The 14,460-nt window shown below is 37.9% G+C and overlaps 1 protein-coding gene across 5 annotated transcripts in view; it reads left to right on the top strand.

The window, feature by feature from the left end:
- LOC133522004 (rhomboid-related protein 3) overlaps positions 1-14,460 on the top strand; it is a 165,511-nt gene extending 151,051 nt beyond the window's left edge. For all 5 annotated transcript variants that reach the window (XM_061857175.1, XM_061857173.1, XM_061857174.1 and 2 more), the window contains 5 exons: positions 6,705-6,817; positions 7,925-8,042; positions 10,295-10,480; positions 11,958-12,230; positions 12,736-14,460. In XM_061857175.1, the coding sequence (XP_061713159.1) occupies positions 6,705-6,817; positions 7,925-8,042; positions 10,295-10,480; positions 11,958-12,230; positions 12,736-12,972 (927 nt within the window). In that variant the 3' untranslated portion in view covers positions 12,973-14,460. The remainder of the gene's footprint in view (positions 1-6,704; positions 6,818-7,924; positions 8,043-10,294; positions 10,481-11,957; positions 12,231-12,735) is intronic.

Here is a 14,460-nt window from a genome sequence, read left to right as displayed (position 1 = left end):
ATTTTATACTTATGACTTAAATTATTTTGTCATTAATTAACTTATATACATTGTATTTATTCCTATTTTATATGATTTTATTATTGATTCCATACCTAGTAAACAATTTAATAGGTAACATATAGGTAAGTACTTACTACAATTTATAATAATAAACACTTAATCAATTTATGCATTGATAATCAAATGTAACACTGACAGAAGTCGTCGTCCTGAAAAATTAGGATGCATTTGTAGCTAACTAATAATGTTTAATATTTACCTGCGTTTTTAAAGATTTTATAGTTTTGCAGAAACAAAAAAAAAAGATATCTGATAAGTTATAACATTTTCTATTTTGTTAATATTTCCAACTGCCAATTAAAAAGGACTAGATTTTTAAGAAACGCTTGCAATTTTAAAATATAGGAGTTCAGTGGAAAAGCCAATCGTTCACCTTGAATCGTTTTTTTTTTTTACGTACATAAATGAAAATGTCAGTTTTCTGTTTTTATATCGAAAAAAACCGATTCTTTTCACCTGCAAAAGGCTCACGAGCGTGAGTAATCGCCTGGGAACTTGATCCGTGATTTATGCTGCATTTTTTATGTAGATCAACCGCTACTGACTTCACGGTACGACATCGTATTGACATGAATTTTACTAGCCATCGAAATAAAATTAACCGAAACGAGACAATCCGATACGCTGATCGTGGCACATCTATTAAACGATTTGAGATAAAAATTGGTCATGAACGATTTGTTTGGCCCACGGATTGAGATCACTGGGGTCTTTTCCAGTCAATTATAAAACCGTAACCCCTATACGGTTTACAATTAAAACGGAAAAGTAATGTAAAACTAAATGATCGCCAATCGCCAGTTAGCCAGGTCAAATCATATTTGCATCGCATGACCTTAAAAATTAACAGCTCCGAAATCAATAGAGCACACAGGCAACGAAGTTGTGCAACTTGGAATACGCATAGTAGTTAGTTTAATTCTCACACGCGATTTTACTTCGCATATAGACCTAATAATTATATTAACGAACTTAGGCAACCTTGCACAATTATGCTGTTCAATGTTACGCTACTAACGCTGAAATAGAATAGCCTAGTTTTTATTTTGGTTTTAAACCAATAACCCACTTCAAAACTGTACTTACAACTGCCACTGTTGCCGTTAGTAAAACTTGGATTTACAAGAACCGCCCCCATAAAGCCGCTCTCAACAATCGAAGTTTTACTCGAAAACTTCAACTCGCTCCTCGCTCGCTTTTTTTTATAATATAATTTCTTACAACGAAAACTAATACTAGACAAAGATATTTGTTACTTATTTCATACATGTCGTTTTAAAATGAGACCATACCTATTTAACTTATATTGTATTGTACCGGCTAGGTTATTTATTGTGACTCTTTATATTGTAAATTTGTACCCAAAGACCGTCTGTGCTAACATTATATTTAATAAATTCCTATATTTCACGTAGATATATGGTGGCGTTACCACGCTCTTTCCCTTGCCGATTCGTTGCGTTAAGAGTTAAATAAAACCGGCCAAGAGCATGTCAGGCCACGCTCAGTGTAGGGTTCCGTAGTTACTCTTCCGTCACAATAAGCTAAACTGGAGCTTAAAATATAGTAAATTGTTAACCGTACCTTTCACCCGAGTTAAACAAATAGGCAAATTTTCATAATTAGTACCTAATTAAAGTAAGTCTTTTTACTATGAAGGGAAAACTTTTTGCGATAACTCAAAAAAAGCTAAACTGATCATGTTCGCTATAGTTTTCATTTAATGTCTTTCTTAAGCTCTACTTTCACGATTTTTTTCATATTTTTTGGACCTATGGTTCAAAAGTTAGAGGGGGGGGACACATTTTTTTTTCTTTCGGAGCGATTATCTCCAAATATATTTACTTTATCAAAAAATGTTTCTTGAAAACCCCTATTAGTTTTGAAAGACCTTTTCAACGATACCCCATACTCTAGGGTTGAAGCGAAAAAAAAATTTCACCCCCACTTTACGTGTAGGGGAGGTACCCTAAAAAAAATTAAATTTTTAGATTTTATTGTACGACTTTGTCGGCTTTATTGATTTATATATCCATGCCAAATTTTAGCTTTCTAGCACTAACGACCACGGAGCAAAGCCTCGGACAGACAGACAGACAGACGGACATGGCGAAACTATAAGGGTTCCTAGTTGACTACGGAACCCTAAAAAAGGCTTTACCCACCAATTGACCAAAGCCTACCTATCTATACATACCTACTTAAGTTTGGTGGCCTTATTTCAATAATAACATAATTGATAATAGCTGCGTCAAAGATGATATTGACACAATACAAATTTAATATCTTACTCATATTTTCCCAGACGACTAAATTTAAGAATTTCCGTATTCTCATTTATTGGTTTTAATACTGATTTTTGTAATGTAATAATTGTGCAATAATAATATTGTACATCTTTTTTGTCAAAATCATGACAGTCGCCGGCCAAGTAACCAGCGCGAACAGGTCGCGACTTGCCGAACACATCAAGTAGCAAAGTATGTCATAATTCATTCATAAACCCAATGAATGGTGAATGAGAAACCAGTCAAGTAACCAAACTGTCTGCTAGTGGGCAGCTCATTGTATTCAATGAAACAGGCCATCAAATCAATCGCCTCATACCTAATTAGTAATTACATTAATAAATGTTATCGCAATTTAAATGAACATGGAAACTGAAGTGAATCTCTTCATTTGCATTATAAAGGATCACATATTTAGCTGAATTGCAGCATGCAACACACCTTAAAACTAAAATGTTATACAAAATACATTACTATGTATATAACCTCCTGTAATTCATTTCTATGGTAACATGACGCGAAGAGTTTTAATTTTCACCTAATCCCGTTCAATAATATTAAGAAACATTTCATTTTTTTGAGACAACACCACAGCAATAATCGAAAAAACTGAATATGTTATGCACGTAACACTGCTAGAATTTATATAACGGCTTGGTTCCCTCTAAAACTCCTGCACGTAGCAATGAATAACAACAAGCAGTCGTCGGAACCGGAAGCGTTGGTAGGAAAGCAAAGCACACCTTGCCCCGAGTTCCACGCGCTGAACACCGACCCAGTCAATTCCTCGAGCCACCCTAATTTGGTTACAATTACATCGACTTAACGGGTAGTGTTAAGGAGGCTCAATTAATTTCCTATTTTTATATTATTTTAAATCAATATGCTCGACTGTTACTTCACTACTAGTAATATATATATTAAGTCGTGATTAACGCAGAGGCTTAAATTTTACAGTGTTTATTTAATTAATACTTTTAATAAACTTTGTCTATCTATTCTTCCCACTTGCAAAACGTATAGTGTACTTTCTCGGCATTGTAATAATGGAAAGAGACTAGCAGAGATTTGAACATAATAATGTGGAGGTGGGCGCGTGGGAAACTCCCAGCGTTCACGTGCCTGGCACACCACTTTGCCACACTAAATCTAACATTAATATGCTAGATTTAGATAAAACCCCGCAACGCGGAGATTCACTCATTGTGTCTTCCAAACAGCGACATTTCTCCCGGGAAAGCTCATTGTTATGTTGGTTTAATGAATTCTACACGGTACTTGTTAGGCATCTTTAATTAAAAGTTTGTTATTCAAATATCGATATTATAAATATTCATTAAATGATATATGAATAATACAGTGAACTGCGCAAGAAAATCAATTATAGTTCCATTCATAAAAGTCGCATTGAGTCTATTCGCGAGCGTAGGTGTCCATAAGTCACCGACCAATAAATCAGCACCCATATTTGAAAATGAAATAATGAAACCAGACGAGCGATCTTTAGTTTTAGCCAAAGCAATTTTGAAAGAGTACTTGTTTGAATAATTTATTGTTTTTGTTTTTGTCTCATTTCTTTCAAGGAATTCAACTATAATTTAATATTTTTAGGGTTTAATTTTATCGAAACGTATATTTGATTCAATCTACCTGTTAAGAGGCTATTAGAATGTGTATTGTGTCGCACAGGCTCGCGTGCCCGTTTGACTGGCGATGGCAATAGTGGCTAGTTAGTGGTTCCGGATACGTATCGGACGTGTCGGATGTCGGCGTGAGTCACGCGGCGCCCACGCGGGCCCGCGCCGCGCCCACGGCGCCCGCGCACTACCAACTATTACACCAACTCCACACGTCCCGTCACCATAAGCTTAAACATCAATAGACTGCCTCCACCGCTCTACTATTTCAAATCCAGACTTGACATATAAACATTGGACATTGGCCTGCAGATAGCGGCACGATCCAGACAATACAATTAAGCCGAATATGGATGAGTCCCCGTCTTTTATGGAACTGTTTACCATTGGATTTTATAATAGCACAATCAAACCCATCGATGAATTATTTAGATTCTCAAATAATTTTGGCTTGTGTCATTATTAATTTGAAATTCGCAAGTACCAAAACGTGACGATTGCAGTTATTGATTATTGTATTTGTAACGTAACCTATTTTTGCTACACGCTTTATAACAGTATTTTATTTGTAATGGTGTAAAAATCAATAATCACTATCGGAACATCACTTAGTACAGAGTTAACCCAGAAAGTATCAGATCAATAGCAAGATGGAGTAACAATGATCAATACCGATTCCGCGATAACGACACTCGCTAGTTCCAAGCCGAGACGGATTTAGCAGCGTCTGCGGCGCGTCTAGGTTATTTGTATTTGGGCTTTGGCAATGGGCATTTCGCCGTCTCGTGGGAAACGGAGTTGAACGACTGGGGAGACAATGCTGGTCGGCATCGCGGCATCGCGGCCAGTCGTTCACCGCGCCGAACGCCCACCCGCCGCCGTTGCCTCATACCATCTAGCATTGCATATGCCAATTGTTTACTACATATACATCCATTTTAAACTCAAATGTAATACCTGTATTATTGACGACGCATTGAAAGCACTAAATTCATGCTTTCATTTAGGTCCTTATCGTATCTATAATTATATTTTACTTGGTATATTACATATTTACTGCACCAGGTTTAAAAACTGGATACCTTAATTTCGGTTGTCAAGTTGACTGACTGCAGTTTAATAAAAATGGAATTCTCGTGTCATTTAAGCTCGAATACCGCACCTGATTCATCATCAGATTAGTATTAAATGCCTAATTTGGATCTTAAAGCGTCCTACACATTTTTAAATCTTGATTAAATGACTTATACCTAACTGCATGAACTGACTACTACGTCTTACCATGTCCTTATGCAGAATATTTAAAGTAGGTCTTTCTAAACTAGATATAGTTTTATATCAGATTTCTTCCATTGAATTGTTCGCTCGCTGTACAAGTAGACAACCTGAAATGAAATGTGGTGTGAATAGTAACTCGTCTGTATTTAAACTAGCGGTATTAAATAACTTATCAATGTGCATATAGGTAACTCGAGCCTAATCTCGGGTTTTACCGTTCACAATCCATATTAAACCTTGAAGAAATAAATTTCCAAATGCCTTTGGGCATTATAGTCGCAAATAACATTATTTTATCGAGGGTGCGATATGCCAGCTCGGGCTGAGTCCCAAGGGCGGCGGCCAGCTCCAGAAGCAAAGTATAATAAGCAGTATGTTAAGTTAAAAGCAATCATAAAGTGGTAAAGGTCTCTAATTACTTAAAGTTCGACAAGTTATATAAATATCTATTCCTGGCGTATTGTCATGCGACTGTCGACGAGGAGGTTTTTCATCGGCTCTATTTATTTAATATAGTGCGCAAAGTACTGACATGGATATTTGTTCTGCGGCGGGGTCGATAGGCGCTGGACGCGAGCCAGCGACGACCAAGACTCGTAAATCCACCCTCGCGACGCTAAACTGGCAGTTCTCACACTAAACCTCGATGCCACTCGATAGATGTTTATGCGCATAAATACTTGACTAATGTACGAAAAGCCAGTTTTATTGACGATTTCGAGTTAGCAAATTTTTATGAGTCTTGTAAGATTGCCGCTGACAAATTACATTAAAAAAGCGTTCTTGTATATTGATTACGTACTCTAAATAGTATAACTTCTTTGCAAAATCCCTCATAAAGAACTAAATAAAGTTCACTTTTTATAATGTCGAAAGGGTTAATTATGGCAAGACCTTGCGTTATTATATAATTCGAGAATTTAATAAACGTGCGACCGATTTATTTTCTGTACTTAATCAATATGTTTGATGTCGCCTTATGGTATATTTGTAGTAATTAATTAAATGTTGCATATACGTGCACTAACGAAACACTATGTTGAGGATTAACCGTGTGTGACGGAACACGGGAAAACACATAGTGAACGTGACGGGGAGGGTGCATAAAGAGTAATTATTTTATTGTATGGGAAAAATTTATTCAGGTATGCCACCTGTTTCGAGTGTCAATTTAAAGTAACTAAACTGTTGGGTATAAAATGGGTATTGTAAAAATATAGTTACTGAAGGCAAGTATCAAGACGTTAAATCTCATTACTTATATGAAGTTATACAGCAATTTTAAAATTCTTTTTATCAAAAGCAAGTACCGAGATTCATCTTTCATCTCGTTATAAGAATTTCTGCAGCATTTTCTTTTACTAATTAGACCAGAGCTCGAATCTAATCTGAATTTGAATATTGGGCGTTGAACTTACCAGGCTGTCTCTTGTTTCAGATGAGCGGCAAACGCACGCGCAGCTATAGATGCGCAGTGCACCAGCGCGACCGCGAGGTCAGCTCCGAGAACGACTTCCGACTGCTACTTGAAGACCCTACGTTCTTTGCCAGGTTGGTGCGGTTAATTTAAAGCTCTGCCCATCAATATCATGCAATACGCATCCGCGACCGAATGGATTAGAGACAACGCTCAGAATTTTAGGAACATTCCGCTACTCTCGGTCGCGGGCGGCTGCCTTGATGACAACAACTTCATTTTACCGACTTTTATACGGCTAGCACTATCCACCCTCACATTTCGTTATCTTACTGTACTTACATGATTGTATTTTGGTTTTATCGTGTCCAGACTTGCAAGACGGTTTCGTATTAGTTCATTAGAATTACATCGTTTCCAATTTCTAGACGAAATTTGAAAAAAGAGGTATACAAACAACTACTTTTAAAACCATAGATAAACCGACATCGGATATGCCGTGCATTTGACAAGCCTTCCGCTTTATAAACTCCAGTATAAATGTCCGACCGCTAAATTCGAAGTAAAATGTAACTGCAAAAAACATGATTTGTAAAATTTTTGTGTTTCAAAATTGTTACGTGTGAACCGCCATTTCAACCATTATGGTGTACGTGTATTGATTATCGTCGCTAAAAATATTTTCAAGCTGTCGTTCGTGTCACATTGACATGTTGGAAACGGTTCCGAATCATAAATCGTTAATAGATTGCTTTGTGGAGGCCAATCGGAACAATACGTAACTCGTGAAAGTAAGCTCTTGCACACGAATTTTATGTATAAATTAACGTTATGTTTGAAAACTGTGGCTGCTTTTCTTCTATAGATGTTGTATGTAGCTTAACGCTGATGAGGGTAAAAGATAAGCTTACGCTAGCCTTTTCATCCGGCAGCCTATATTTTAGTCCACTGCTGGGCATCCTCTCTCACTTTATCTACATCTTTAAGCACAAGTAGTATTTAATGCAGCTGTTGTCACTCCGCTATAATCTGAGAGCACCCCTATAGGTTATATTATGCCAATCTGTGGTCTAACATCAGTTCTACTTTCAAAGTAGCCAGCCAATAGAAGTTGAATTATCTATCTTTATCAGCAGCTTGTAAATTACCCACTGCTTCACTACTAAGCAATCGTCCTCGATCTTATGCTGATCCCATGAAAATGAATGTATAATAATACTAATGAAGATTATTTTCCGCAGGATGGTCCACTTAGTCGCTATGGAAGTGCTGCCGGAGGAGAGGGAGCGGAAATACTACCAGGAGCGGTATACATGCTGCCCTCCACCGCTGTTCATCATCTGCGTGACACTCCTCGAGGTAAGTTTACTCTAGGTATTTCTTGATTTACCCCCATAAATGGGTATGTCCGTAATTCTGAACAGAGCGTCAAAGGCTGACAAGACGGCTTTTCAAATTCAAAGAACGTCTTTCCCCTAATCTAAAGCTCGTACTTTAATCAAGCGACAAGAACGTAGATGGATGCCTTTAGATGTTCGATGTAGCCCTCCAGTGTCGCTGGGCTCCAAAGGGTAGCTATACGGTGCTTCATAAGTACATGACGATACTAGGTTCCGAATTTCACCTTAATGTCCCTTGAGAGCTTCAGAATCAAAACTTTGTTTTGCTTTATAAAGGGTGTACATGCAAAATGATTTATATATGTCTACTTGCAAACTCATAGGTACTCATTTGAGAAAGCCGATATTTACTAAAATATGTATAATGCAACCGATGGCTACTACGATTTGTGCGTGCGTAAATCATTTGAGAAAAAGACGAGCATTAGACAAACCAATACTCATCGCAATCAATACATGCATAAGTAATGTAAAATCGTGCAGGTCACTTTCTACTAACAGCACAATCCGCGCTCCAGTTGCTGGTTAATTAAAAAGTGTAATTGCGGATTTCACGTCCGCGCCAGCGGTTTACGTGAATCACAACAATCGCTGCGCCCGCGCCGTCACACATTGATTCATGCACAGACACTTATTTGAATAGACTACTCAACTCGGACAGACCTCGTATATGCTAATGATAACGACTGTGCTAACCATCACGTTCTGCAGTTGATATTTATTATGTATTAGATACTTGTAGATAAATCCAATTTTGCCGATCATAAATGAAGACAGGTATTTATTTAAAACAAATGAATTGCCATATTGCGCAATTGATTGATTCTCAGTAAAAGGTGTTAGGTCAATAGAAAAAAAATGACAAATTATCGGGAATTAATAAAATGCCTTATAGTATACGTACTAATACGTAGTACGTCGTAGCTTAGTTAAAATTTTGGCACGGTATGTTTTCATACTAATTGTGGTAGGTACTTACATGCGACTTAACTTAGATATGTCTGTGGATGCTCCGCTATAGATAAATCGCATGCTTTCTGCTAACGGTCTTCCTGCTACGCGTGCCTACGTTAAACAATTGAGCTTGTATTGAAAGTTACCTCACACCTTACCACGACCTGAGCCTTCTGTAGAGGTGCTGATCATTATTATACAGAAAACCTGAGTAAATCCATGATGCAGCTGAAAGTATTAATTTACTTATGCAATAATAATAACCTATCATTGGTAGTATCAACTCTGACAAGTAAGTTTGTGCCATGCCAAAATACTCGTACAATTTTAGCATCAATCTCAGTTAGTAGGTAGGAATTTGTTCAACTTTGGTTGAAACAAGCGTAGGACATCTACGCTTGTTTCGACCAAAGTTGAACAAATTCCTAGTATAATTAGTACCTAAGTTATGGTATTATGCCAGTGAACAAGCTGCTCACAAATATCGCAACACTATTACAGATTCTATTTAGTAATATGGATATTTTTACTGGCGACAACACTGCACTGTATACTTGTATAGCCTAAATTACGTGTGGCGCCGAAAAGGCGACAAAGCAACACTATTTGAACAAGACGTTGACATACGGGCTTTGTCTTTAGACCCTAAAGTTGCCACATGAAAATGCTTTTACACTAAAAGGCTTATTGTGCGCTATTTCAAGATATAGTAATGGCAGTGAATATGTCTTTTTCTTTACGTTTTCACGTCGCAATGACGCTATTTCTGGTAGAGCGCCGTCAAAAGAACATTCACATACGCTAGAATTTTATTTTGATAAAATTACGGAGAATTCTTATCTTACGTATAGTTCGGAAGTGTCCCCAATAAGCCGGAACTCGACATCTGACCCAATGTTAGAGAACGTCTGAATTTTCTCGTCATAATATCGTATTCGGTGACCAATATGTACCTACCCATGGCCGAATAAGATTTCTAGGTAATAAAAGTGCAATTCTACGTAATCAAGCAGCGTTGTTAAAAGACATTCTAATCTAAACCAATTAGTCGATTTCAAATCCAAAGTTCTAAACGCGCTGCTCCATGACATCCATTATGGTCTATCTTTAACGGTAAATTAACGTTTATTTCGTAATAGGTGTGATTGGAATTTAATTAAAATTCTAATACGAGTGATGAGGAGCTTTCCCAAACAGCCTAAGCAGGTAGTGATGCGAAACAGAAAGTATACTTATACTCATGTTTTTTGTTTGTAGCTGGGCGTCTTCGCATGGTACGCGTGGGGCTCGGGCGGCGTGGCGGCGGCGGCGGGTCCCGTGCCCGTGGACTCGCCGCTGGTGTACCGGCCCGACCGCCGCCACGAGCTGTGGCGGTTCCTCACCTACAGCGTGGTCCACGCCGGCTGGCTGCACCTGGCCTTCAACCTGCTTGTACAACTAGCGGTGAGTACTACTGGCGTTATTCATAAACGCTGCTCAAGTCTAACAAGCCCTTTATTGTCCGTATCCGTCATTTTGATATTTGTGTTTGTTAGAAAGGGACAAAATTGAACAGAGGGCCTTCCCTCTGACGAGGGGCTACGAGTTTGTTTTTTTTTTTTCGAAAAAGGAAGCGGTTGGTATGCGATGCGCGGTACATAGGTGTGGCGTCTATCAGGCAGGCGCCTAATCTAGCCTTTGGAAATTCGAATTATATCGGGATTTTGTTGGTTATTATAGAGATGCCAGCTTGAGAAAAAACTCAAAGCAAAGACTCCTACTCCTTGTAGGTATAGATATAGATAGAACCTTCCTTTTTAAACGCCCCGTTCACGATGCAATTTGGTCGCATTCTTAATGTGTATTCTTGTCTTGCACCTGCACCTAATTAAACTTGCCATCATGTTCATTGCTAGTCAAGTAGAAGTAAATAAATAGGTAATTATGACATTTCATTGTAAGAATCGTAAAAGAGGGCAAAATATGTGAGTCAACGTTTTGTATCGACCTGTCGGCATCATATTTACCTAATAATTTGAATACATATTTAACGCTTTCAATATGCGAAATTAAAGCTTAAAGCGTCCTTGATATTTAAGTAATAACTAAACACGCCATTAATTACATTTGCATATACTGCCACACCTTTGCAATATCTTTATAAGTAGTTTAGCCAAATAGAAATAGGTCATACAACGTGATACTTAATTACTTTGCTCGGCACGTATATATCCATGCGAACGATTCTAGTCATGTATTCGGAAAAATCATTGACTCATTTTCTTTAAAACACTTGGCCTAGTGACTAACCGCTCTTCTTTGAGGATGACTGATTGACTCAGTAACAGATAGGTTTACCTGATACCTGAGTCAGGATTGGGATCAATATCCGGTCTATAATCAATTGGTTTATTATTCCCTGATCCCTATAAGACAGGTTTCCCTAGTTTAGGGCTCGGGACACTAATATCTAGGTTATCTAACAATAGAATACTCCAAAAAATGTAATACTCTTCTATTATGTAATAAGCTGCAATTCTGATACCTAAATAAATAAATTTTCATTTCCATTTGCAACATTAGGAACTTTTTAAGATTATTCGCAAAAGTCATTAAATAAACCTGACTACCTAATCGTAGGTACTATGTAATTTTGTACGATAGGGGCAAAAGCCGTGCGTGCTCTATCCATGTAGGTATTTACCGATATGATATCAACAGGCTAGCGGGATTTTCCGAGAACCGAATACTATGATAGAACATATTTTGGTTGGGAATTTTTGGATTTCGACACATAGTACTTATTATGTACTTGTTGAAAACCACTCAAGACCGTTTAATGCACTCTTTGTGTCCAATTAAGTCATAACCATAACCAGTTTTCAATTGAATAACCTACCCCCTCTTAACCATTACTAAACATAGGTATTCTTCTTTGCAGGTTGGTTTACCTCTCGAAATGGTCCACGGAGCGCTCCGCTGCGGCGCCGTGTACCTAGCAGGCGTCCTCGGCGGCTCCTTAGCCGCCTCCGTGCTAGATCCGGACGTCTGTCTAGCGGGCGCGTCAGGCGGTGTCTACGCGCTCTTAGCGGCACACCTCGCCAACGCGCTGCTCAACTTCCATGCGATGCGGTACGGCGCGGTGCGGCTGGTAGCCGCGCTGGCCGTCGCGTCGTGTGATGTGGGCTTTGCGGTTCACGCTAGGTATACTAAGGTGAGATCTTTTGTTTTCTTGATCTGCCTATGTTATACGGACGTGTGTCCGGGCGCGTCGCTACTGTATTTCCATACCACTCTAGATATAGGTACTAAGGTGAATTCATGAAGATTACTAGTTTTAGATTTAATTTCACTATCTAGTTTATTCAAACTATACCTACTGTTAAACCGAATTAATATGAGCGCCTAGCGAAAAATCCCTCACCGCAATTCATACTTACAGATCACAGTAAAAATATTCAGCGACACATATTATGCTTACCTAGCTTAGAGATCGCTTAATATCACTTCTGATTTAAGCACCGACTGGCTTTAGGTAGGCATAAATTGCCATTATCATAATATTGTTGTTGTGTTTTAATATGCTTTGCGTGTAATTTTCGGTCTGTTAAACTGTCGAAGTAAATTATCAATGTTAATATAGCACTAGTAGACTCGAGACTACAAAAAATTCAAAAATTAATCAATAATTATAACACGGATATAATTCTTTGTTACAGGAAGCGCCACCAGTATCATATGCGGCGCACGTAGCGGGTGCGCTCGCCGGCCTCACAATAGGATTACTAGTGCTCAAACACGCTCAGCAGCGACTATGGGAGCGGCTACTCTGGTGGGCGGCGCTCGGGGCCTACGCGGCGTGCACGTTGTTCGCAGTCCTTTACAATGTGTTCAGTGCTCCTATAGACGAACTGCACTACATGCCCCCCGACCCGCCGCCTGATGCCGGCTTCTGACCTGACTTCCGTCTGACTTAGGCGACCTTGAAACGCGCTATTTGATCTATATAGCGAGAGTTATTGAGCTTTGGCGGACTGTTTATAAGTCGATAGTTTGATGTTGAATAGTCTTCTCGGAAGCCTTGACGTTTGATAAAAGATTATAATGTTGGTAATATACAGTGTAATAATTTATCAAACGCCGGCTTAGACTGTAGGCGTTTCGAGATTATTTTCCGCCTAAGTTATAATTCATGTAAGTCGAAGCCTGAGTAACGCAACCAGTGCGACCCACTCACAACGCCTAGTCAATTTACCTTAGTGTGATTCGCGATAAGTAGCATTATTTGAGGAGGTTAGTTTCTTTTAGTCTTACACACCGTGTATGTTGTCTATTCCAGTAAGATTTATGAATCTTTGTTTTTGTATTTGCCTCGTGAGGTGATTTGTCCGTTTATTGGTTGTTAGGGAGTTAAGTCAGCGCCTCCTCGCATACTTAATTGTTAAGTAGTGTTAATTGTATTGGATAGGTGAACTATTTTTGTACTATCTGCGTCCGTGTTAGAAAGAGAAGGCGTTACCGCGACAACACTGTTTCCATGTGTACTGGCGCTACAACTAAATGCATTGATTTATAAGTGTAAAATCGTTTTTTTTTAAATAATATCACTTAAATTATAATGATAAAATAATAATAATCCAGCACATTGAGTTGTATTCGAGGATTTATTATAATTTATTTTCTCTTTCGGTTTTTTCTTATAGCTTCTCGAAATCAGTCATTTGATAATAATCAAATGACTGATTTCGATTAAAAATAATTTTAAAGAGTAGGTATCACACTCATTGCCGTCCAATGAGATTAAAGTAACGTTGCATTTAGTTGAAAGGGCCAGCATAGTTATACCCAGCGCACCAAAGATTAGGATAAAATGGCGTCCAAGCAAATATGGTGAATTATTATCTTTCCGTAGTATTTGATTTAATCTAATCTGAATTATGTAAAACTGTGTCAGTCTCACTGAAAAGGGACCTCTTACCACAATGAGAACCCTTTTTAATGAGAACGACACATATATGTTGATTTGTCGGATATATGCCGCTATTGATTTAACAGTATTACTAAACAATTGTTAAGTGGTCAGCAACTATTTCTTGCTCAATTTATATGATTGCAATTATAATCTCAAATGATTATGCTCAAAAGCGAGTTTTTATTTTGTGGGATCAATTATTTACGAATAATAGTTTGTATTCCGGGAGCCGCGGCGCGGCGAACACTGTAGATATTTTAATTGTGCCTGATTCCTATTATTGTAATTTTAATTGTATACTTGTAATCTAATCAAATGTCACAAAACGACTGAATTTTGTATAAATTATTGCAGAGTGTTTTTCATTTAATTTATTTTAAAATTATTTTAAGTGTGAATCGAGATAATTATTATTATGTGATTATACGAATGAAAATAAGAATGAATAATGATTAAAAATGATTGAAAGCTT

This window comes from Cydia pomonella, chromosome 10, assembly GCF_033807575.1.
Source record: "Cydia pomonella isolate Wapato2018A chromosome 10, ilCydPomo1, whole genome shotgun sequence".
NCBI classification, from domain to species: domain Eukaryota; kingdom Metazoa; phylum Arthropoda; class Insecta; order Lepidoptera; family Tortricidae; genus Cydia; species Cydia pomonella.
This window is presented reverse-complemented; position numbering and strand designations above follow the sequence as displayed.